At 40.5% G+C, this 27032-nt stretch overlaps 1 protein-coding gene across 39 annotated transcripts in view; it reads right to left on the reverse strand.

Annotated features, from left to right (window-relative positions):
- Positions 1-27032, reverse strand: part of camk2b1 (calcium/calmodulin-dependent protein kinase (CaM kinase) II beta 1) — an 80150-nt gene that overhangs the window by 20366 nt on the left and 32752 nt on the right. For 12 of the 39 annotated variants that reach the window (XM_019365738.2, XM_019365736.2, XM_019365733.2 and 9 more), the window contains exons 6-15: positions 24281-24353; positions 21089-21191; positions 20600-20683; positions 20337-20431; positions 18013-18135; positions 17729-17812; positions 15250-15292; positions 12034-12129; positions 5150-5184; positions 2880-2912 (exon numbers count right to left, since the gene is read on the reverse strand). In XM_019365738.2, coding sequence (XP_019221283.1) covers positions 2880-2912; positions 5150-5184; positions 12034-12129; positions 15250-15292; positions 17729-17812; positions 18013-18135; positions 20337-20431; positions 20600-20683; positions 21089-21191; positions 24281-24353 — 769 coding nt within the window. Of the gene's footprint in view, positions 1-2879; positions 2913-5149; positions 5188-12033; positions 12130-15249; positions 15293-17728; positions 17813-18012; positions 18136-20336; positions 20432-20599; positions 20684-21088; positions 21192-24280; positions 24354-27032 lie in introns of all 39 variants that reach the window. The other 27 variants (XM_019365749.2, XM_019365741.2, XM_003459882.5 and 24 more) reach the window with 9 other exon arrangements.

The raw sequence follows: 27032 nt of genomic DNA on the forward strand, positions 1-27032 counted from the left end.
TGGCTAAGATATGGCATGATGTTGGTGTGCTGCCAAGCTAGTGAATGATTCCACCTAACATTAATTAGATAAGCACAATTCCCCAAAATATGAGAATTTAAAAGTGCACATTTTAAACAAGCCCAGAAGATTCAATAAAACAAAATGTTTGGTGCTGCAGCAGTGCTGAATCAGAGTGACTGTAATGGTGACTGTTTAACACTGACTTTCAAGATGGAAAGATAAAGACTGATGTGTGTGTGGGTGTGTATGTTTACCATAATATGAATTTTTTAAGCCACTGGGCTTACTCAGAGGAGACGAGAGGAGAGGAGAGGAGTATAGGAGAGGAGAGGAGAGAGGAGAGGATGCCAGCACACATATGGTGCGAAAGCACCACATAATGCAAGAACGCACTAAACAGCAATGAAAGTAAAAGCTGGTGTAAGCTGACAATAAGCTGACATATAGAAATTTTAAGCACCCATACAGTAATCCACACACAGGCACTCCCAAACAAATCTCCACACTCACACACAAATTACACCAAACAAAGTGGCTGTCACTCCGCTGCCTTTGTGACGATGAAATGCATTCCTCAAAGCAACGATACCATTGTGAGCCGTCTTAGTCAGAGCGTGTTTGCAGTATCAACTCAGGGCCTTAGCATTTACGTCATGTGTGTTTGCGGAGAGAAAACTGCTAACACTTCAGGGAGGCATTGAGAAAAAAAAAAAAAAGAAGGAATGATGACAGCAGTGCTACGGCTCGCCAGTTGTGGAGACGACTGTCAATCATTGCCATCTTGAAAGCAAAATGTCCATTAGATCATTTCTAAATTATTAAACAGAACACCGGACATCAGGAGTGATCACAGACAATTATAACCATAGATGAGGGTTAAAAGGGGGTTAAAGTATCCACACGAGGTTACCAGGATGGGCACAGGAAGAACAAAGGAGGGAAAGGTGCAGAAGAGATGACAAGTGTGGTAGATACAAAAAGGATGAGCCAGATCAGAAGATCAGAGAGAAAAAAAAGGTTCCTTCTGCATAACGGCAGGGCAAGAAGTTAGGGGTGAGAAATAAGTGAACTGAAACTAGTCATTCTGTGTGGTTTAATATTTTTATGCAAATTCTTGTTTTATTTTAAATCCTCCAAGTATGACACTGAACATGTAGGGTACGCGGACCATTCACACAGTGTATGTGCCCTAGATCAGACTTTTTTAACATGCACTGCAGGTTGTGTTTAGTCAGGCAAAGCCAGGCTGTTGTTTTGTGATCGTGTATTCAGCGTTTGGATGCAGTACTGTGCTGTAAACCTTCTTTTTTCTCCCAAGTTTGTGTAAAACAAATAAGTAAACATCTAAACACTACCGAAGACTGTGTAAAGTCAAGCTGGTACTGGTACAAAATAAGTGCACATGCTGGAGTCATTTCCAGTATACCAGAAGCTTAATTTAAAAACTGGAACACTTTTTGACCCATTTCTGTGTAAAAGGAACATGCGCGCTTTGCTTAAAAGTAAAAGACTGGTCTATTTTTACATTTGCAGAGGAGAACTCAGTGGCATATGTGAACCATATACTGTATATTCTGCTCTCAAGCCTCATATAGCCATGTTCAAAGGTTAATGTGGCAGTAAATACATAGATACACTGTGAGTAGTACAATGGTGCAACAAAATTGCACACTAATGTTTATCTACAGTAAAGTATGCTGATCCGCTGTAATGGCTAATTCTGATGCACATGCATGTTGGCCTCTGCAAGCACAGTGAGTAACGAGTGAAGTGGGGAGTTGATTTCCCGTTTACAGCCTGTAACAGCAAGAGAGAACCAAGCCACAGCAATCAATGACCTAGCCTACTGTAATCAGTAATTACTGGACATTAGTGCATGAATATCAGCTGAACAGTATTAGGTTATGATATTTTCCTGCTTCTTTATTCATTTGTAATCTTATTATAGTTTTTTTTTTTCCCCTAAGTTGTTTTTGAATAGATGAAGTATAGCTAACAGGAACAGTAGGTTAATAAGAGTCCTGAGCTAACTGAACTCCGGTGCCTCGGTGGGGAGTCACCTTAGGCCAGGTGGGCTGCTGGGCTTGTAACACACTGGATGAAACCCTTATTAAACAATATTTAATATTCAACATGTTTTGTATGGAATTTCATATGCTGCCCGGGTGCTGCAGCATCTGCTCTGTGAATGGTCAGCATAGGTAACAGATTCAGCGTAGTAGGTGAAAACTATAGCGTTTTTAGAGGTGGAGGATTAAATAATTATACTTTTACTCTTGTTTGAAGTATGTACCTTGTTACACTCGAGGGCTCTGTCTCAAAACTACAAGTACTGGCTCCGTTCTAAAAGTGTGTGCCTGACAGATCTGGAGCAACATCCCTGGAGTAGCTCTGATGGAACTAAAACACCCTGCTTCCATTACGTTTTCAGAGTATTCTCGTGACGCCGTACTTTGCAGGGATCATCCCGGCCTGTCAATCAAGCGAGTGAGACCATTGCTGTGACTTGTGCCTGGCTTTTTCTGTCAATGAAATATAACTTTCTGTATACGCTGTCATTTTCTTTATGTGACATGGCAGCTGTTGCCGCTCAGAAGCTACTCAGCCTCTGTAGCTCCTAACAAGGTGCTGCTGTTGCCGTCATGTAAAATGCATTACCTCGTGTACACCAGAGCATTTTTAACAAGAAGTGCCTACATGACATCTGACTGCTGCTGAATAAAAATGATTTATGAATTGGCACCCACTGTGCCACAGAATAAAAAGTTAGTAAAGGAAGGGAGTCTCGATTCTGTTACACAGAAGGAAGAAAGGAGACCATAAGGGATGGACCAAAAAAGAAGTGACAGGGCAAAATGCATAAATAGCATGCTCACCATATACTGGACAGTAGAGCTGGACTTGCGTTTCTGTCCTCAGGCAATTGATGGATGGATTTATTGATGGATGAGCAGATGGTAGAAGAAGGAGGGATGGGAAAGAAAATAAAGTAACCAAAAAAGACAACAAGTGAGTGTACTGTCAAAAAAAATTAAATTAAAAGACAAAGAGCAAAACAGAACTTGTCAGCATAAACCAAAAGCTGTACACTTTGATGGCAAGTGAAGAGAAGAAGTTCCTATACAGCTTTGAAAAGGCGAAGGAGGAGCAGGTCCTTCAAAGAAGTGAAAGGAGCAGTGGTTGAAGCGAAGGCCATCAGAGAGAGAAAATTAGAAGAGGAGTCAGCTCATGGAAGAGTCAGAAGGCAAAAATTCAACCTATTGCTTCGGGGACAGTGAAAGGCAAGATGGCACTGTAAGAAAATAGCATGACAAGGAACTGCAAGATTTATTATGTAAGCGTTTTCCCAGACTTCATCTTAAATTTAAAATCAGGACTGGCTTGAATTTTGTTGTTACATGTTGTATTAATGCATCAATAATTTATCGGCACAACAATGGAGACCAAAATAAATGTTCTGAATGTTGTTATTTTACATTCTTCTAAAACTGTTTTGCAGCTTTTAATCTAAAGAAATCTGCACATTATGTATATAATAACTAGTGTAAACTTAATAAGGATAAACAGTGTGTGATATAACAACACTGTTTAAAATGCAGAATATGTTGGTTCCTCTGAGCAGTAGCTGGTGTCGAAGGAGGTGAAAGGTGGTGGATAACCAGTGCCAGAGAGAGACCGCTTGCTTGTACTGGACAGGTGCTACAACTGAAAAGCGTCAGGTGTCATTAGGCATAAATGAGCCAGCGGGAGAAAAAGCAGGAAGAGGAGAAGGCGATGAGAGGAGCTCAGAGTTTCAAAAGGAACAAAAGGACATTTGGAGATTATAAGAAGAAACAAGAGAAGAGGGAGAAAAAGGAGGCAAGCAGGGACGGCAGCAAATGAAGAAGACGCCTTTAGAAATGGTTTGGGGCGAGTGTGTGGGGAGCCTGTTGCTAGGCAATGAGTGCGCCGCAGTGGAAGTAAGCGTCTATTTCTGTCGTCTGAGTTTCCAGGGTCCAGACTGGCAGCTATTCCTGGAACCGGAGTCACATTCCCTGCTGAACCGACTGCGCAGGGAGGAACGGGGGGGGGACACATTCACGCACACACACTCACACCAAATCCATACATACACACACGCACGCACGGACACTCGATGCTGCACATGAGCGTAACACACGCGTGGACACCCACGCTTACGCACACTTGTGTGCAGGCATGCTCACAGCCCCGTTTGCACGTTCAGTCTCTTTTCAAGCTGATAAACAAACGGGATGTTTTCACACACACAGTCTTACAAACACACACATACCTCCATGTCCACGTGCATGTGCCCAAAGCTTTGCCTAATATAATGTATAATGCTGAGAAGCATGAATAGCACGTTGCATGATCTGCAGCACGCTATCATGCATGCACGCGGAGCAAACAGACACATTCATGATAGCTGTGTGTGGGATGTGCTACTGCAGCGTGTGCATGTGAGAGCGTGGGATGTGAGAGAGCTTCATTAAATGGATGAACAGAAATGTGGGGTTAAAGACCAGATGGGGTGAGGAGGAAAAAGAAGCACTGAAAGAGGAGCAAAAGGCAGAAATGGAGGGATGAGAGAGAGGAAGTGATGAAAAAACAAAATGTGAAGGGCTGACAGATGGTTAGAGTTAATAATGGAGATGAAGAGGTGGCGATGAGCTAAATAATGCTAAATCAAAATAAGAGGTCCTTTCAGGAGGATGCGCTACTCGAGGCTTGTGCACTGGCAAGTGGCATGAAGGCTGATACGCATAGCACACACACGGAGTCGCATACATGTAGACACACATCCAGATGTGTGTACAGATGTGTATCCAGAATGGGCCACTGACTTTAATAAAATAATCAGAGAATAACTTAAAAATCCAGCAGCTCTCATTCTGATACACAACATCTCAAGCCAAAAAACACAACTTTTACATGTAACACTAGACAAACATCCAATGACAGGACATACATGACAAGAAAGCCATTGTAGGCAAAAGTGAGACTAGCAAGATTAAGAAAGAAATGAACAATCAAGCAGAAAAAAAAATGGGAAGAAGAAGAAGAAGCAGAGTTTCTAGCCCAAATTTAAGGAAGGAGGAAAAGTCAAGGAAGGAGATAGGTAGAGAAGTAAGAGTGTGCCCCTTACCTTGACATCTGCCTTTTTGTTGAGCAAAGTCTTGGCTGCTGCAATGACAAACAGGGAAAAACAACCAGTTAAAGGTGTAGCTGAGCAATAGCAACTCCATGTTCCTCAGCGATTCTTGCTATGAGCTACATCTTTAGCCTACATTGAAGCCTTCAGAGATAACGTAATAATGTTCTTTAGTGACCTTAGTAGTAATAGTCTTTTTTTAAAGTAATGATAAGCAAAGGCTGCCTGAGGCTGAAAGAGAAAGGGAACCTTTTGCACACTGAACTTAAAAAAAAAGTGTTTTTACAAAATGACTCTGAGCTAAACAACTACCACCTCCTGAATTTACTAGTCTAGGGATGGATACAGTGTGAGTATATGATTCATCTATTAGTCAAACAACTCGCCTTGATCCCCCCCCTCCAATTTCAAAACAGGATGCACCTCAAATTGTGCTCTGCTGTAATCAGTAAAACAGAATTCTTTGACTGCTGGAAAAGTAAAGTCCCTCCTAAGACACTAGTTTTTACATCTAAATGTTAAAACCAAGCTTTCTTAATAAGGCTTACATAGAACTACGAATGCACAACAACTCAAAGATGTTTAACACTAATGTCAAGGTAGTTTTTCAAACTGCAAAGTGCCAAGATGAAAAGTTAAGCCAATGCAGAAAAGCCAGTACTTAAAGATGGTCATTGAGGCTGGCTTTAAATACCAGTCAATCCCCATTGACTCTTATGTTAAATGCCCACCATAATATGAGTCAACTATGTGCTTACAGCCTGGTAAAAAAACAGTTTGGGTCTTTATGTATAGTTTCCCCCTTGACAGCAGCTGTTTGATGGGAGGTTTTTGGGTTTTGTTTTTACTCATTCATTTGTTAAGGCTTCAGGGTTGGGGTGTGACCGCTTCGATGAACAGCTGAGTTGAACCAGGCAGCTGTAGCCGGTGACTATCTGCTAGCATGCTGTAGCTCTATGCTTTTAAACAGCCACACAAATCTCACCGTCTCCCTGGGAACAGTTTTGCTCCCAAAGAGATGTCAGCATACAAAGCGGAGGAGCCGGGGAATTGAACTACCAACCTTTCAATTATAAGCCAGCCCACTCTAGTCCCTGAGCCACTCAAACAGGCTACAAGCAGACAGACTAGAAATTTTCACATCAGTTTGTCTTAAGAATAGTTGGTACAAAGACGCTGTTGTCAGTGAAATAAAAATATTCTCCATTTGCATTGTTTCACATGAATTCTCAGGCTAAAGTCTCCCTGAAGCCATGAGGAAGTCGAAATAAAGATGGCTGCCGTGTGAGGCAGCCATAAACCCAGCAATAAGCCCTGCCTTAAAGAACTCCACGGAGGCCTAAAGGAGGATTAGTGTTCAGTCTGCTCTCTAATGAGGGGTAATGAACAAGGGGGGTGAGGGAGGAAGGCAGGAAAGAAAGAACGATACTATAGAAAAAGTCCACTGATGAGCATAATACCCATAATCCTTTACAACAGTGGAAAGTACGTGTAGTCAACAGAAGACAGTCCGCAGGGCATTTACCGTGACTGCACTGCTAATGCCCAGAAAGTAAGGTGGTCTGATTGCATTAGATAGCTACATGTTCACCCAGAGGGCTCCAAAGTAAGAGCCAGACTCTGGGATGCTGGTGTCAGTGGAGCCTGTGGCTGCATCTGTGGGGATGTGGACAGAGGATTAACACTAACACGACATCAGATGATGAGATTGGACGTGCAAATTAGTGCAATTCTACAGCTTTAAAGTTGGTACCAAAATGCACTTTCTTGCTTGTTGGTATTTTACAGCTGTAAACACCAACACAAGGATAGAAAAATGACTTCAGGAGAGCACAGTTATGACTTTCCTAGTTCCTATTTTGGTTATCATTATTATTTTACAATAGGAACATTGTTTTCTGTCTGTGATGTCTTAATTTACCAAAGAAAGTGAACACTTAACTCAGTTAATTTAATTACTCAATTACTTCTGAAGACAATAGCTGGAGCATGATATAGAAGGCACAAATCTACCTTCTCAAAAGGCAAATAAAATATATTTAAACATGCTCAAATTGTGTTGTTTTTGAAAAAAAAAGATTCTCAAAAATATTGTTTTGCTTTAGTATAGATGTCAGTGCTATACATAGATCTCATACAGATTACCTTGTACGAAGATGTTTACATTATCACTGCCATAGTGTGCCTATCTTATAATAATAATAATAATAATAATAGCTGTGATCACCTGGGAGTTAAAGTGCCAGATTCCTCTCAGTGTTACTTCCATAGATGCTTGCTGTGACTTTTTGCTAAGAGCCCGAGTGCAGCTTCAAGTCTAATCAGATGCAATCACATCAGTATCCAGCCATGTTACATAAAACACTATTTATGGCAGTATGGCTGTTTTTTCTTTTCTTTTTGCCTTTTCCTCTTTCCTTCCCTCTCTCCCTCATTCCTCTCTCTCTGAACATCAAGTTCCTGTTTGATTTCCCCACTTCCATTTCAAAACATGTACCAAAGGAGCTACACTGAGTGAACAGAAGCTTCCAGTCGATGAGAATTCGGACTATGTGCTGATTTCTTTGGGGGAACAGAAGTCCAAACAGAGAGCGGTCACTTCAAAGACCACTGGAGGCCATGCCAAATTTAAACTGTATCCTTATAAGAGCACATTTAAAATAGCCATTAAGATAAAATTCAAGAGAGAAAAATACATGGAAGATAGGGTGTGCACACTACATCTTTTTTTCTTTTCTGCCTCAGTGATTCAGTATATTGTGCTTGAAGTGGGGTTTGCATATTCAGCAGCCAAAAAGGGAGCAATAGGAAGTGATAAATAAGCACTTTGTAATCTGGAGGGATGTGAGGATGGCATGAATGTGCATGTTTAATTGTTGTGCTGTTCTTCCTCAGTCTCCTTCCAAAGGCCGGTTGTTACTGAGGAGAAGAAATGGGGTCAGAAATAGTGTCAAGTTCATTCTCTCGTATTCTCTGACGGCTTAGCAGAGAATGAGAGGATATGAGAGCAGAGAGGAAGAGTAAGGAGAACATGAGTGGAAGTGATGAAGGTATTCAACTGTGCTTTCCAAAACGACATTTTTCAGTCAAACTGGATCTTCCAAAAATGTCTTTAAGTTCCAGGCATAGCTGTGGAAATCTGAAAAGAGGCAACATTAGCTTAGTTCAACCCAAAGGTTTAGAAGCAAGGGGTGCTCCTTACCTTGCCACAAATTACACATGAAGCAAGAAGAGAGAGGAGGAAGAGATTAAATCAAAGGCATCACTAATAAATTTCTATTAAAAACATGCAAGATGGACCACTGCAAGAACAAAGCAGGGATGGGCATTGAGTCACATGAAGTCCCACGTAATGGAATAAGCTATTAGAGAGCTATGCTTGTAATTAAGAGCCCCTCAATATCTTCTTCATATAACACAGTCCAGTACAGATTAAAAGACTGTCCGCTGCTGTCCTGCAGGATGTTGGAGTGAGTTTGAGTAGATTTCACTTGTATTTTTATGTATGAATACGTGTAAAAGAACAAGGCCTCTAGTAATCCAGTGAGGCAAAGTGAGGCTGATATGGGGAGGCAGTCCACTATAAATATTTGATCGGAGTCTCGTGGAGGCTGAGGGACACAGAGAGGACGGTGGAGTCCCAGTAGATTATAGAAACAAGGACACAGCCACTGTTTCTGTCTCCTTAGCTCAATGCTAGATAGTCACATGAAGTTCTTTGCTGTTCATAAACGAGCACCCTACTAAGCAAATGTACAGTGATAAGTGGCTTAAGAGCATTCCCCGATGCACAATGGCATCAAGGAACAATACGGTAAAAAATTTAGGTGATCCGTTGGTCTGTGAGGGGAGGCTTTTAAGCTTACATTTCAATTTAACAGACTTAACATCTTTTAAATAAAGGAGGAAGAAAGAGACATTTTTCTTGAAGTGGTTGCTGAAGCTACACGCTAAGTTACATTTGTCAGGAGGGAAGATATAAAACTCATAGGAGTTACTCAGGCTGTTGTGCATCAGCTGGATGTGCAGCTGTTTGGCAGCGAGGTCAACCTGAACCACTTGATACAGCCAGTGCAGAGTTTTATCATTTTGTTGTCTTAATGTGTTCAGACAGAAGATGAAGTCATTTTTTTTCTTGGCTTGCATAACTTCTTCAAACATGACCACTGTGTTGATTCACCACATAGTGGGCTTGAAATAGGTTATGGTGAGTGTTCTGTGGTCTGATGTGGGGGAAAAAATACCGCAACACACCTGAGAACAAACCAATATATGGTTGAGTTTTGACTGAGTTAAAGGAGCCACAAGTTAATGCCTGAGTCAAGGCCACATGTAGACCAAAGCATCATGCAAGTATGGGCCATAATGGGCCAAACATTTATTGCTATCTGGCCTAAACTATCCAGAAATGCATGTGCCAGCTGCAATCTGGGAACCTGTGAACTTAGCTTTGGAAAGTTTTTGGAGTTTTTCTTAGTCAGGATACCTGGATAGGGCAGATGTAGATGGTTCAAGATTTCCTGTTTTTGGATTCTGGAAAATACTTCTTGCTCTCAGCGTGGACTATTATGTACAGGCAACTAAATCTTGCTCAAATGTGACTGGTAAGTTTACAGGACTACAAATACACATTTTTTTTTGTAAAGCACTTTTCAGTTTCACCACTGAAAAAATTAAGCTGCAATTAACAGACTTTAATTAGATCTGGATGTCTAAAACAAAGCCTTCAGCCATTCAGTCTGAAAAGTAAAACAACAAGGCTCCAACATTTACAATTAAAGCATGAGTCCAACGACCAATGACTACTTGTTACAGCAATACAGCTACATACGAAGCTCACTTCACAGCGCAATTACTGAATAACTACTAATATGGGACTTATCTTTAAAAAAATAAAAATAAAAAAAAAAACTTTAAAAGGTTTTGACTTCATGAAAACAAGCCCAGCCTTGCATCATTTACAGTGTTCATCATGCACCAGAGTCCCCTTGTGTTGCAGCGCATGCACCAGTCCAGTGCCCCATGCAGCATTCACCGACAGCTCTCAGGCAGTTCCATCCTTAAAGTTACAGGGGTGAACTTTCCAGTGTCATTGTCAGACAGAGAAAAGAAGAGAAAGGGAAAGAGGAGTGAGGGGAAAGGTAGGATGTGACATTTGAGGAAACAGGGAAAGTGGGAGTGAAACTGGTGAAGTTGTGGAAAAGTACTGGATGACTCAAGACTCAACAATGTCCAGAGAAGTGAAAATGCCAGAACACAGAAAAAGGGAATGGGGTAAAACTGAGTGATGACAGAGATGGCAGGAAACCAGTGGAGAAAAAAAGAGAAACTGAGAGACAGGACAGCAGTGTGTTTGGGCCATGCTCGGTGACTCTGTGCAGAGATGAAGATAATAAGATGAACAGGGGTGCGTGGTAATGACAGAGCAGTGATGGGCTCTGAAGCAACTCTATCAAATCCCAGACAGGAGATGGGAGATGTGCTGACATAGTAAATGACAGCAGTAGCTGGGCTTCCACTCTTTCAGTCCTTTTCAAATTTAAAAGCCTAAACATAGATTGAAAAAGACGGAAGCTGTAATATTTAGTTATCTTGCGGATATTAATTTCTGGTTTTCTCGTTAAACAAAATGTTTTCGGTCTTTTTTACCAAACTAAATTTAAAGTTAGTCGTGTTTTTAACATCAAGAAGAGACTCCACAGGTGATATGTATAAACCAATAGATCAGATCACCACTAATACTTCCTAGTTATATTAAAAGAAACTTACATTAAAACATTAAATAGGCCTTATATATCAATCCTGAGGCACTGATCCCATTCTGTTTAAGCTTTTTAACATACTTTGAGTAGACAGAGTTAGTCATAATGTTGGACTATTTATTTTATGTCTTACGTGTTTTCACTACCAGCAGACGCAGAAGGTGTGGGTTTGTAAAGTGGGAGAGAACTTATGTGTTTGTCTTAATGTTACTCTGCTAGTTGTTCTTGTGTCAGTGCATTTTTAATGATATTTTTAAATATGTATTAATATGATCCTATGTTTTGTATTTGAGGATCCTCTAGAAAAGGATACGGGGCATCTCAAGGGCTTTATTCACCAATTAAAATTTAATAACTAAAAATCTTAACATTGTATATAAGTAAAAATCCTTGTTTTATTAATTAATTTAGCTTAAATTAAAAGTTGGGTATCTTTCTTTTACAGCATATACTGCACATTGACTGTAAATTGATTTTAAAAATGTCACGTTTGGTATCATGTGGAAACATTTGGTGTGTGTAAGTGCTACTAAAGCTTGTAAAATTCCAATCATTTTTCTAAGAATATATTGTTACGTGTAAAAATATATCATTATTGCTATACAGCTTCTTCAGTTTATTTTTAAAGTGACAGGATTTTTTAAATGTATTGCAATCTTTTGAAAATAGAATATGCAAATATTATATCTTTAATTAAAAATCTATTAAATAGTCACTAATTTGTATAAATGTCCAATAACAGGATATCAAAAAGAAACTAGATGAGTATTTTAAACACATGTTTTAGAAGCAAAACTCTTTCACATTAAAAATTATTAACATAATAGATGTGAAAAGGAAAAAGCCTAAATTTCTTTCATTTATCGTATGTAAAACCCGGTAATACTTAGCTGGAAGCATAGCTAATACTGCAGCTGTTGAGATGAGGGGAGGTGTAGTTAGCAATGTTGTCAGCCATCATGCTCTGAACTCCCATGCTCGGAAAGGAGGGAGGGGTAGCAGAGAAGATTGAGTAAAGGGAAAACAGAAGAAGAAGAAGTTCAAAGAGTCAAAGACAGGTGCAGACAAGGGGCAGGATGGGAGGGGTGGCATGCCCTGGGTGAGCCACCGTGATACCTTGTTCCACCAGCCCTGCTGTGGTGCCGGCGGCTGCAGCCACAGCTGCTGCAGCTGCAGTGACAGAGGCTGGAGCGGTGGTCTGCCTGCTGCCCACTGTTAAGAGTCAAATACCCAGTCACACGTGAAGAAAGAGTTACAAAGCCAGGAGGAATGCGAGAAAAGGGTGAAAGAGGAACAAGGGGTAAAGATGGAGAAAGGGTGGAGTGATAGACGAGGAGTCGGATACAACAGGAGGTAGGCAGGTAGGGTGGGGGAAGGAAATAACAGGTGAGAAACAAAAGGGGCGGAGACACACGGGGCTCATTAGTTTAGAAGGAGGATTAAACAGACCACTGAAAGCATTTTTATAAATGGAGTCGCTGCTTTGACAGAAGAATCCACAGGAGAAAAACATCAGGCAGCGACACAAATCTTTACTTCCACGTGGGACACTTTAAATCTTGCTATTTGTCTCAAAGAATACCTGAGAAGAGTGTTAATGTTAGGATGATGATGGCAATGATGATGCAGGCCGCTGTTAGTATGTGTTAGATCTGTAGCGTCTGTGCTTTTAAAACTAAACTAAAAAACATCATCTTTTCCTGACAGCATCTTTATTCAGTACGCTACATTGAAATGTGTTGAGAAATAGAACCACCTCTGTATCAGCACAGACACTGAAACTGATTTGTGTAACACATGATTCATAATATATGCTGAAAATACAGCAAGCCATTGCATAAAGCACTGACGTTGGATCCTGCCTTGATGTAATGTGCCACAGCTATCTTTCACTGAAAGCCTATCTCTCACTTTCTACTTTTTAACTCTGTCTCATTTTCTCTCTGACTCATTCACCTGCTGACCTCACTCTTATATTTGAGTACTGCCTTCTCACAAGAGGAAAAAGGGTAGGAAAAAAGGTCTTTGAGAGTGGTCACACAGGCAGGCCACACACCTCGGTCAATGTGTGCATGTGTGGGGGGGTTTAAGAATTGACCGATTGTTTAGTGGATATTCAGACTGCTTCCCATGCCGAAGCTTGCAGTGTTAAATCAGCTGCTGTGAGTCATGTTTACTAAAGCAGCATGCTTATAGACAGACGTATACACACATTTATATATGCAAAATACACATTTGTACAAGAATGAAGACTCAGTGGGTATAATTCCTCCAGAGCGATTACCCTGAATGCATAAAAGCACTATAACGTTCTTCCATACACAGTAAATGACAAAATATTTTGTCATTGTACAGTGGATGAGCTCCCGTTTCACAGACCACAATAGTGCTGATAAAAATCAACCTAGTAAGTTCCTATTTAACCATCTACTGTATTTAATACATTATAGGTAAAAGAAAATCTCAGTTTGAAAAATTAATTTCCCAAAGTTTGGGAGGGGAAGAGGGAGTGCTAAAGTACAGCACGTTGAGATTCAAGATCATGTAAAACTTCAATAAAGTTATTATTACAGAGATATACACAAATACAAAGACAAGTACACAGACATACACAGACATCAACAGCTTGCGGATCAATTCAGTGTTTCCCCACATTTTGTTGTTCCAGTTCAGCGTGGTGCAAAAGACACACACAGAATGACTGAATCATTTTCCAAATATTGTTGCTGTACTTTAAGATTCTGGAGTGGGTGATTCACTTCCTGTAGTTGAAAAACTGTCATTAAATGTTAATGTAATGTCAGGTTGAAATGGTCTTATGTGTTGTACCTCATATTTGTAGAGTGTGAAAATATTCTCAGGACATCGGGACGTGAGAGCAGTGAAGAAACAATGTGCAGCTGTTTTTATTAGACTAAATGTGGTTTTAAAATGTTAAACTATTGGAAAAATATCACATAAAAACAGCTCTTTTCATAAAAACATCCTGCATTACATGTTAACAGCTACATACACAAGAAAACCAAGGGAAACACTGAAGCTGCATCGAAATGAAATGGAAATGTGAATCTGAAAGCATGCTCTTTAATCTTTATATGAAATATAACTGTTGAAACAGAGACAAATGAGTCTGTCATTAAATATTTACATTTACCTGTGCTTACAAGGTGCATGCCACCACTTTTTAAACATCAAAAGCCTCATTTTATCTGCTTTGCTTTTCTCACTGTAAGAAATAAAAACTGAGTTTCCCACAGAAATACCTTACTCGAGTGGGCTGCACTGATATAAAATAACAACTAGCAATGTGTTTTCTTTTTCACCTGTCCGGGAGAATGACGCCAGCTACCAATTTACTAGTGGACAATCTTTTCACACTTCCTTTCACAGTTTAAAAGTTTTGTCATTGTTAACCAGATACTAATGGCTTTAGCCTGTCTCGTATTTCCATACCGGCAGGCTGACCAGGTCACTGATGTGGCAGCCCTTGATATTGTTAAGCTACCTCTTCAGAGGTTTTTCTCCTGGAAACAGACTCCAACTCCACCGACATATATCCACTCCAGAGATCTGCTGTTAATGTAGGGTCACTCTAACCAGAACCCACAGTGAGTAGTTCACATGCCACTACATTCCAGTTCATCAGTGCTGCAGAGCAAAACTAGAGCAACGCTCGCCAAGTACAGTTTAAGGTGGAGTTAGTCTACTCAATGAGTGATTTATTGGAGGCCGAGCCAATTATTGGTCCTTTATTTACCTGTCACAAACTGTATATAGAGCATAATTTACAGGATTTTTTTGCCAATTAATTTTCTTCTTAGGCTCTACTACAATAGCTTTGCATGAGAGAGTTTACTCCTTGTTCATCCTATACTGAGCCATTGTGCAACCCCTCATTTCATCCTACTACTGTGCTACAGCCAGAGCTGTGTGCCTGAGATGGCCAGATATGAGATCCCCCCCCCTCTCTGACATCATACAGAGCGAAGACTTTAGAGATTTTAGAACAGCCTACTTTTACTTACATACCCTAACCAGATCCCCCACCCCGTCCTCTGGCTATATTTTCACAGACAGAACGTAATTCTGTGGGAAACACCGTAATTTGTTTGTGGCTGAAAAGATGTGTGGTGGAAGGCACCAGAGATCAATAGTGAATACACAGGTGGAGTATTTTTTAAAGAACGAGTCCTCCAACATAGTGGCATGTCCCAAACAGACTGTAACAGGTTTGCATTTAAAATTGCTTCTAGAAATTTTAATACTGGCAGGTGTTGGTTCACAGATATGAATGGTAGGTTTACAAAACTGGAGGATTCAAGAAGCACTTACCGGAGAAATTTCGAGAAACCAGCATGGTAGTAAGAATGGCCCCCTGAGAAGAAAACAAAAGGACATAAACTTCATGATTTTGGTATTTTTATGGAAATTAAAACCCATTTTCCTCTTCTGTTAGCAATTGATGTGCCACAGCCATCATTTTACCAACATTCAGGTGATTTAAGTGTTATATTTGCCGCTTGAATCAATAAAACTGTCTTCATTTGGAACAATCCTGATTTGCAGCAGGTGAAAGTCACACTGGAAGCCTCCAGTGCTACCCCTCCGCCTCCTAGTAGACACATCTATGGTATCAAAACCTATGTGACCTTGTTCTCAAGTTATCACATTCAAGATTTTCGGAAAAGTTGGCCTCTGACCTTTGACTTTTAGGTCGACGTCACTGAAATTTGAACTCTAAATTTTAGTAGACACACCTATGGTATCAATTCGGAGCTCCTACATCACTGTATTCTCAAGTTTTTCACAAATGTAGGTGTCTACACCACCCGCCCAGCAGGGTGACAATAATAACCCATTCGTCTTTTACAGCTGAGGAGTAAAAGTCAATTGAAAGATGCCACTATTCGTGTTTGATTTATAAATGATTTCTTAAATGTGGAGTGTAAAATACACAGTAATTCATCACCAATAAAGATATAACACCAAATTAAGATTCAAATTATAGAGAGAAAAAAAAAAAAAACTTTCCTCCACAATAACAAAGAATACCAAGCTGCACCTGTAACCCACTCAGACCTATTCACATCTAAAGTGCTAACAAAAGGGCCGCACTATGAAAATCAACAGCAAAAACACTACTTGATAAAATGCAGCATGACTGCAAAGTGAGTCTGTATAATAGCCTGGCACACGAAAATGTTCTGCAGTATTGTCCTAGTCAAACAAAAATGTGTGAGATACAAAGACAGGAGACAAAGGACAAGCATAAAAAGAAGAGAGAGAAAGAAACAAAGAACAATGAGCAGCTCGTCTTAGCACTTTTTTTTCTCTGGAGAGATCATCTCAAACTGGAGGCGAAAACTTTTTAAAAATGGTTCTGAATTTCAAATAGACAATAGGATGATGATATGCCTAATATCAGAATAGAGAACATAACACATCTCTCGCTCCCTGTAATCAGAGCGAATAGAGTGGCAGTAACAAATGTCTAAAAGGTCAGAAATAGCAATGAAGCGCATATCTGAAACATCCAGCTCAAATTCTTCAAACATGATTCAGAATTAAAGAAAAAAGAATTGCCAGTAAGTGTCTAAGAGATTTTTGCATCTCTAAATGATTTTATGCAACATAATTACAAAAAATTGAAGCTACACTAGTGTTAAATCTAGAAAAAAAAGACTTAAAAAACAAAGCACACAAAAAAAGCTTGAAAATAAACAGCCCTCCTCTTGATGCTCTCCACTCTCTCTCTCTCTCTCAGTTTTTTAGCCTCTCACCAGACAATGCACACTACAAAGAAGTCAATTTTGAATTTTGGCTTGACACACAATTTAAAACCCACTCTCTCAGCTTGAAAGGCATCAGCTTAACACTTTGGGCCTCTCTTCTTATTTCCTGTGTGGACTTGTTAAATCTGGATATCAACTCTTTGCGATTGGCCTCCTGTCACGGAGTAGAGTTTCTAAAAGCTACAAACAGTAGATTGGTTTGACTTGAGACGGCAAAAATTAAGTGTGCTGAAAAGTTATTGTAGATTTTTCTATTGACCACTAACACATAAAACATGGCCCTGCTTTAGGAAGTATCCATAAGACCATAAGTTAATCATAGTATGCTAAATTTTAGCATAAACCTCAAGAAATTGGATTTCTTCAATTAAAATTTGTTATTGTGTTCATTTATATTTAAATGCACTAAATCACAAATTGATTGTCTGTACATTTTCTGTCCTTTTTTCATACTGTGCATGCCTTAATTTTATTATCTTCTTTTGTTGTTTTTTGCAGTTTCTGTTCACTGTGTAGCAAAACATCTAACCTTGCCACTTGACTTTAAATGTGAAAAGCCTGAGACAATGGTTTGACGCTGTTGGCATGTTAGTTGAATGGTGCAACATTTGCCTGCAGCCACCTGCACTTCAGCTTGCCATGTGCTGGTATTTAAGCCATGCCAAGAGTGGCCAAAAGCAGCAGGGTAACAGTGTCATGCTCCAATGGCTAAGCTGTTACATCCACACAAAATCTGAGCAATAAATCAGTGTAAAAGGGAAACCATGCATAACACTGAATCAAATTTTGAAATGACTTTGCATATGTAAATATCATATAAATGCAGCAAATGCTATATTTTATACTTCAGGCCAATTACACCCACTTATGTTTACCCACAGCAGTGCTAGTTTAATCTTGAATCACTTTGGTAAACCCTAAAGTAATGAGGTAATAAAAGTGAGTGAGGACAGCAGCAGAAGGACTGAGAGCTTATTAGAGCAGAAGGGGAAGAAGTGTAATAGGGTGAGCAAACAGACCTTGAGTTTCCTCCTGGCATTGAATTTCTTCAGGCACTCCACGGTCTCCTGTCTGTGCATCATAGATGCCACTGTGGATCGTTGCTGAGAAAAGGAAGAAGAGACGGAAGAAGAGGAGTGGGGTGGGTAGAGGAAGAGGGTGACAAATACAGAATTATATTTAGGGAGAAGATAAAAAGAACCTTGTCTGCCTTATTTAGACTTGCATTTAAGGCACCCAGTAGTGTATCCAGATGTGTACAAATAACTTTTGTCTGCTTGTCTATCAAGCAGAGGACACTTACGCAGACCCATGGGTGCTTGAGGGCCTCTTGAGCAGTGATCCTCTTGGCTGGGTTGATCGTCAGCATCTGGTTGATCAGGTTTTTGGCCTCTGGGGTGACTGTGTCCCACTCTGGGGATGGGAACTAGAGGCAAAGGAAAAAATAAATCTCATCACATTTACAGAGAGGATATAGAATGTATTTAGATAGTCACTTTAAATGCAATAAAACATATTTTGATATTACACCTGCTGCCTATCTTCATCTAAACACTTCACATAAGGGGAGCAATTTCAACAATTTTCATGGTCATTTCTAAGATTATAAAAAATATGTTCAAAATTGTCCTTCATAATCACCATCTGAAAATTAACACGTATCTGACACAAAGCCACACTTAGCTGATACCCTTCTTTTTGTCCAATTGGCTCTCTAAGTTATCATATCCTTTGCACTGTAGGCTGCTTTGCAACCCACCTCTACCCCAGCTCCTTCTTTTCTTCCCGTTTCTGTCTCAATAAATGCCATTGCTGATGCATGCTCTCTTCTACACTGTCTCTCTGCTGCTCTCCTCAGCTCAGGCTCATCTTCTTTAAACATTAGTGGTTCTGACTACCTTCTCATTTCCAGCTGTTTATGGCAATCTTACATCTTTCCTAAATGTATGCTGCAGTCAGTAGATTTTAAATAGCAAATCTAACTATGCCTTGGCCTGTTATCATGACTTTATGTAGTTATTTTCTTTGATATTACATCTCTGTAAGTATTTCACCTGTACCAGTTACAAATGTTCTAATTTTCAGGCATGTTTTGCAACTTTTTGTCTTTTTTACAGTGTGACTACAAAATTTAATCCGTGTAGATGAACCAACATTTGTTCTCTTGTTTAACAGAGTGAATGTGTTTGTTGTACTATACAACGAACTACTTTACATTCTGATGGTTACAGTTTATAGATCATGAATAACAGAAAACCAGTAAAATAAATAAGAATATAAATAGTAAATATTTTATAAGATTAAAAGAAAAAAATCCAAACTCTCCATTTTAATTAGTTAACTGATATACTCAAAACTTTGTTCAACCTCCTTTACCATAAATAAATGCAGCGAGGCATGTAAGCAATCAGGCTGTGGCACTACTAAGGCTGCTTTGATCACAGCCTTCACCTCAGGTGTTTCTCCTCATCTTCAGAGAGTCTCTGTGGGGTTCAGGTCAGACCAGTTGGCAGGCCAGTCGAGCACAATAACAACATGGTCAGGAAACCATTTTTGGTAATACTTTTGGGACTGTGCGGAGATGCCAGGTCCTGCTGAATAAGAAAACCAGCATCTCCATAAAGCTTGTCAGCAGATGGAAGATTTTCAAACGAAATGCTAAATTTACTTTTATCTGAAATGAGGACTTTAGAAGACCGAGCAACAGCCCGGTTCTTCTTCTCCTTAACCCAGGTAAGATGCTTCTGGTTCAGAAGTGACTTGATATAAGAAATGTGACCGCTATAGCTCTTTTTTTGAAGACGTGTGTGTGGTGGCTCTTGATGCACTATCATCAGCCTCTTTGTGAAGTTGTTGAATTGACTTTACTTGAAAATCCTCAAGGCTACGGTCATCCCTGCTCATTGTGCACCTTTTCCTACCACACTTTTCTGTTCCAGTCAACCTTCCATTAAAGTGCTTCAACACAGCACTATGAACATCCAGACTGTTCAGCAATGAAACTTCTGTGACTTACCCTCCTTGCAGTGCATCTAGAATATATTACAATTTTGAAATGCAACTTTGTCTGTAACACACCCCGATGTGTTAAAATAGCAGCTTTACTTATAGCTTATATGTCTTTGTTGGAAATCTGCAGAGCAGAAAAACACAGAGGGACTAACAAACAACCCAGCTCCCTGACCACACATGACCTCAGGATGTTGCCAGTAGATGTCCATCCAACATTACAGCCACTGTGGCTCCCTGCGGATGTGTTGTTTAATGAAACCAAAAGGCCAGTCCAACACAGCCCCAAGCAATTTGTTAAGAAATTCTCGACCCATCAGGTCCCGTTGTGTTTAGGCATAAACACTGTGTCCTATGAGCCCAGAATCACTGCCAGACTCAGGAAGACTCTCTCTCTCTCTCTCTCTCTCTCTCTCACACTGCCTGTCTGACATGGAGCTCAATCTGATCTCCATGCCATGTGTTCTAAGGTGAGGCTCATTCCCTTGCACCCCCTGAAATATGAATGAGGTGACTGAGTTATGTAATAGCAGCCAAAAAGGAAAGAGGGCAGTGGGAGGGGAGGGGAGGGCATTACAGCAGGAAGGGAGAAATGAGAGAGCGGGAGAGGAGACTCACATCATAAGCCCCAGCCTTGATCTGCTGGTACAGCTTGTGCTGGTCCTCGTCCCAGAAAGGAGGGTAGCCCACCAGCAGGATGTAGAGGATCACCCCTGAGACACACACAAAAACACATGGACAAACAAGTACATAGACACACACACAAACACACAAAATACACAAATTGTTAGAAACTGGATTTCAGACAGTTTGTGTTTCTCAGTTTTTATAATCTAGGGAATACCATATGTGTCTTGTGTACATTTCTCTGAACAACTCACCACAGGCCCAGATGTCCACAGGTTTGCCATATGCCTCCTTCCTCAAAACCTCAGGGGACAGATACCCCGGTGTGCCAGCAAATCCTGCAGAAAAAAACCCAAACAATTGATTGACATGCTCAAGGCAATAGACTGTGTTGGTGCTATCTGTGGATCAGCTTATATAGGAAGCAACATAATCTTCAGTAAGATATGACCTATTGGTCCAAACAGGACTGAGATCTTGAGGATTTAAGATGAGTTGATTGTTAAGCACTGGCTAATCTCTTGCCTGAGAAATGCCACAGACACTCACTGATCAGTACGGGTGTATCAGCACTACTAATCTTGAGATTGCCAGACCCACTTGTGCAAATGCCCCTGTTCAGTGGATTTTTCAGACCTGGAAGCTACATTTATCTTTCATTACCAGTCTACGTTTCTATCACTGCGGTCATTGCGAGCCCATCGATAGCTTATGGGTTAAAATGCAGGTGTGACTGTACCCACCAAACCAGGCCTGCTGATCCCCCTGCACCTCAATGGCGAGGCCAAAATCGGCCAGCTTCACTGCAGCATTCTTACACTTGCTTGCCAGGAGCAGGTTCTCTGGCTGAAGAGGGAAAGAGGACAGAAAAAAACTGCCATTAAGATTTCGAAATGGAGGATTGGGTACAAAACACATACATTGTCCTAGTAGGGAGAAAGAGTTGCAGGCAAATAGCTTTGCATGCTTGCAAAAGTTTGTACAAATTCTCACTTTTTTTCAGCGCGTGCACGCCCACACACACACACACGCACACACAGATAGAAACAGATGTTATTTCAACAACATGCATGGAAATTATACAATAAAGGTTAGTCCGCATTTCTGCAGAGTTAAACTCTGTTAGTTTGCAGTGTTTTTTAGTCCCAGGCTCATGTGATGAGCTGTGGCCCTGTAGTCTCCATCTCTGTGGCCCAGATAATACAGTCAGCCTCATTATTCTCTGTCAGAGGAGGGCTCTAATAATGGGCTGCAATCCCCACTGGTCCCTGCTCTTTTTCACTTTCACTCACTACAACTCTCTCAATCTCACTTAATCAGTGCCTACGTAAAAGCAACTGACAATCTTGAATGTCAAATAAAGCACTCTGGTGGGAAATACAGTAACTTTTCCATTGACGTCCATAGCAATACTGTGTTATTTCAGCCGATAACCAGAGGCTTGATAATACTAGGCTTTACGCACCAACCTGTACACTGAATCTGAGACAGAAACAGTTAAGTCCTTCCCTCTGTACGTTTAACTCCACCTGTTAAGTCACTCTGCTCGTCCAATTAGCCGCTGTAGTTGTTTCCTTAAATAGTAGACAACAACACTAATCTAAACTTTGTGAGAATGAGGACAATATATTTAGACTGCATTTCTGTCACTGCCTCCCCTGCAATGCAGCAGCATGTGTTTTTGCATCCTCTGCCTTCCTCTATCTGTTCCCTCTGCTAATATGTTTAGAGGCATACTGTGTATTTAAAGCACAGATAGTTGAAAGTGTTCTTTCACAGCCTTTGAGGCCATAAGTAAAAGAGAGCGACTGAGTGAGTGAAGCAGTAATCCGAAGGCTCTGAGCCTACCTCGTGTCATCACATTCTCCCGGCTCTACCACTTCGTTAGGCTTTACTCTTTTGTAAATGGGGAGTTAGAACTTGCCAACACTGCAGCACTAAGATAATCCATGAAAACGGATGTGGGCGGAATTCACGATGAAGCATCCGCTTCCATCAAAAAGGTGCATAAATGTGATGCAAAACAAGCAGGCCAAACGTTCAGACATAACAGCAGCAATCACCATCAGCATTTGGCAGTAGCACAGCTTCCTTTTCCATCTCTTTAGCACACACATACACTTGGACATCTACACACAGCTCAGCACACAGATGACTAGCAACTGGTGTAGTTGAGGAGGGCAGAAAAGGACAGAATACAGCTGACAGAAAAATCTGTATTGAAGAGCAGGTCATGAGTGGGTGTTTTAAATGGAATGATTCCCAGCTTTCTCTCATCCCTTTTATTTCTTTGCCTGTAGAGGATCTGGAGATGCTTTGGCATTCCTGCCATTAGATAAAGCAGCACGGATGTAGACCTCTAATAGGAAGGCTCACCATTTCAAGTATGTTGCCCTGGTGTGGAAGGAAAATTGCTCCTATTTCATTTTACAGTGACATAAATGCTACTTAAAGAGATTAATATGTACAGATTTTTTTGCACTAGACACGCAAATCCTTATCTTATAGATGGTTTAAAAACTAGCAGCATAAAAAACAGTCATCCAAGAGTAAAATAACAAGGTTATGTCTTATATACCCAAGTAATGAAGTTTGAGGCTGCAGTTTAATTAATGCATCTTATAAGACCTGCTACCTTTATTACTTTTGTTGCTGAGGTTTCCAGCAACATAAACATATAGCCTTGGGATCAGTACACATTTAATTTCTGAGATGTCAAAACCACTATATAGCATCTGCTTTACAGCCTGTATATAGATTTAGGTTTTTGGGTACACACGTGAAAGTGCACAGTGTGTTGTCATCTCATTTTCTGTATCCCATTTCTCCAATTTGAGGGTTCTTGTCACTCAGATTGTCCTCAGCCATCACACTATGACCTACTGCATGAAACACTCTCCAATGCTTGGGTGTGAAACCAGATAGGTGTGTCAGCTAAATAAAGACATAAGCCACAACAGTTCTGATAAACACAACACGCCTTTACTGGAATGCCGGGACTGACATTTGCATACAGGTCTACTGGACAGTAGAGGTGCATCACGTAAAACAAGATGCAACATAAAGGCATGCAAATGCAAAACACAAACAGGTAAACGACTTGTTTCTATTCTGATGCTTATTCACACATGGTTTATATTTAAGGTGTTGCTTTGGAAAACTAAAAGGCATCTTGAGAAAAGAAAAAAAATCCCTGAGAGCAGTGAGAACAATGTGAAAATGCATTAACTGTTTCCAGCTCTAAAATGGACTGAACTAGCTGACAGTCAGCCAACACAGGCAAACTTCAGAACACTACAAGTTAATTAACGGGCCTTTACAAAAAACGAGCTGTCAGGTTTAAGTCATTAACTGATCTACAGAGGCAATCTAAACCTCACAGGGTGCCTGATAATCAATAGTTCACATCCATCTCTATCTGGTAAATGAACCAGAGATCAGATTAAGTATCCTCTTGGTAGAACTTAGATGGATCTATCGATAAAAATGGGACAGCTGTGTAAATGACAAATTCCTGCTCCAAAAAGGTTACAGAGAGAAGGCGCAGGTCAGCTGGAGTGACCTGCGTGCATGTCTAAAATCCTCTTACTCCAGGGAAAGTCATGTTTATACAACAAGAAGGTGACTGCAGAGAGCTGGAGGCTGCGTATGACAGAAGAGAGCCAGACAAAAGCTGGAAAAAGCATTTAACAGTCCCTCAGTCATCACCACAAAGCCTAAAGGGGCTGTTAGAGTGCTGACTGGGGGCAAAAGCTTTTACCTGAATCTAATCAGAAGGCAGGAGGCTTTGCGAGCGACATTACATCAACAAATAATACAGACAGTCTGTCATTAATAAATCAGACAAACCAGACCAGACAAATAACACACCCACAACCCCCCTGAACACAAATATATAACTCTCAAGGGACAGCAAGGTGATCCTAATTACTCACCTTCAGGTCCCGGTGCACCACGCCCATTTGATGGCAGTGAAGCACCGCCTCCAGGATCTGCTGGATGCAATGACTGCATGCAAACACCAAGGAGGGGGCTCATGTTAGTCTCAGCAGCGTTTCACTCGCGTGCACAGGCCAAGGGAATAGGGTGTGAGGTGAGGAGTGGGGGTGTTATGGAAGGTAAGAGGGTTAGAAAAGGGGTAGAAAGGGCTCTTCTGTTGCTTTGACCTTTTACTAGCCAATCAGGGTTCAGTTCTATAAATTTCCATTGGATCCAAATGTAATGCCGAGCTCAGACTACACAATATTTGTGATTGTTCAAGGTGATTATAGAGTCATAAAGTCTTGCATCTGTTTGACCGAGAGACACCGTAGACTGCTCCACTATCAATCATGCTTGGTCTCATACATACTGTGCATGATGTCATCAGGAAGGAGGAGCTGGCTATTTCCAAGTAAAGAATGTAAACTGACAGTGGCAACCACTGCCACAGCGTGTGTGATACTAGCCAGCTGGCATTATTCTACTTCCTCTTTCATTTTGTGATGTTTACAGGTGCACACACAGCTGGGAAAAATAAATAAATGGTTCAATGGCTGGTGGACCTCTCTGTGCTACTTTGGTCAACATCACAGAAGTTAAAAGTGGACATCATGAAGTGTCCATAAAACATCAACAGCATGCATGCTGCAAGACTCCAATTTAGTCTTTTTTAATGTCTGATGATATCTATAACATTTCAACCACTCCTGCTCTTCATCAGACAATAACGGCATCTTAAATTACATGTTGCTGCTCACATGATCACATCATGTCCAATCATAACACACATACCAACCTAGTGTCCAGATGCAAGAATGTTTTTTGTCCATTACGACACACTACACAAGATAAAATGACTGACTATCAGGCACAAGAACCCTTTTCATGCTTTACCCAAACTGACGCCCCTGGGCTGTGGCCATAACTAGGCTGATATCATATAGGCTGAACCCGGCATAAGACCTACTATAACATTAATTTCTTAGACTGCATGACTAAAAAATGGATTGCTCAGGCTTGCTCATCTGTGGTGAGCTTCTCACTTAAAAGGTGACCCAAGTTTTAGGTGGCGACTGTGGCTGTGAAACAAACACCTTCCAGCATATCAGACGTCATCATTGACCTTCATTAGTGAAGTTTTTGGGGGCTGGCTGTAGCCATGAGTTTGACTCTGTGGACTGCAAGGTCAGAGGTATGCAACAGAAGACTCCTTTGAGTCAATTTAATCTGCAAATAACCAATGGATACAGCCGATGATCTTTGTCTTAGGTGGTCTATTCTTGGTAGATGACAACCCAATCTAAGAAACACATTTACTGTTGGCTAAGGGCGGATTCTCGATACCCCACCTCCCTCCATGAACTAGCCAGCAGGCTTTGAGTGATGAAAGAGGGGTGTGAGGAAATGGCTGGCCAAGGGGGGCTACAGAAAGCGTTGATGAAGGAGGTAAGGGAAGGAGTGAGTCATTGTGCAATTAATAACAAGATGTGTCTGGGATCAATGCCATGTCTACTGCCAGTCTAGCTGGCCTATGCTGACAAGAGTAGTCATTCTGATGTCAGCAAGCCTCCAGACACTAAAAATAAAGCCAAAAACTGTACAAGGGACGCTGAGGGGCGATCGAGGTGTGAGTGTATGCAAAAATTAGATGATATACCTGAGCAGGGTGAGGTGTGAATTAATGCAGAGCCGCAGTAATACACACTCACAAATGTACTGTTGGAAATGTTTTGCTGTGACTGTGCATATATGCTTCCTGTGCACTGACAACTTTTTTCCACCTTTTATTTATTTATTTATTTATTTATTTTTAACAAAAATTCTTTTGAGGAGAGAAAAAAAAAATCCCTGGTTTACTCCCCCCCCCCCAAAAAAATGGTATTATTAGAAATGTAATGCAACATCTACTAGATTCAGTTACCAATATTTTAGGGGGTAAAGGGAAAGGGCTTTTGTCTCTACTAACAACCCTGATTTCTTATTCAAAATGAAAAAATTGAGTCATTATTGAAAAGCAATAAAACTAGCGGGGGGATTATTTTCTAATAAGAAAGTTTCAGTTCTATTGTCTGACAGTTCTTGCAATATGAGACAAAAGAAAAACAAGTAAGACCGAGATATCTTTCCAAAGCAGTATGGCATTTCAACATCATTGATTCATTTTAATCCTGAGTTATATTTCACCACCTCACCTGTGTCACGTCCTACTAAGCAGCTGCTTACATTTGAAATCAGGCTTGTTTTCAGTCTGAAGGCAGTGGAAATATTGAAAAGTTACGCTCACTTGTTCTCACCACTAATACCTGGGAAATGAAACTGAAGCATATTTTCTATGGCATAGTTAAAGCGACTATGAAAATGCAAAAACTCAAATTCCACCAAGTTATTTTATCTATAAAATATTCAGTGGACATAAAATTTGTTATTGCAAACAATCTTAACTGAACTAGAATTATAAGTGCCTTGCCAAAGGGAAGAAGGTGCACCTTTTTTACCACTGCACAACCAGTCAGAAGGTGAAAATGAACTCCCTTCATTGGAAAAAAAAAACACTTGATCCTTGTGGATAATACAGCGTAATAAATACATTATGAGAAGAAAATACCTTTCCTATATTTCAAAGCATTCAAAAGTCGGAAAAAGCATGAATTATTAATTTCTCAGCACAGAGAAACTCAAAGCTTCACAATGGAAATTTACTTGCTA

This window comes from Oreochromis niloticus, linkage group LG12, assembly GCF_001858045.2.
Source record: "Oreochromis niloticus isolate F11D_XX linkage group LG12, O_niloticus_UMD_NMBU, whole genome shotgun sequence".
Classification (NCBI taxonomy): Eukaryota; Metazoa; Chordata; class Actinopteri; order Cichliformes; family Cichlidae; genus Oreochromis; species Oreochromis niloticus.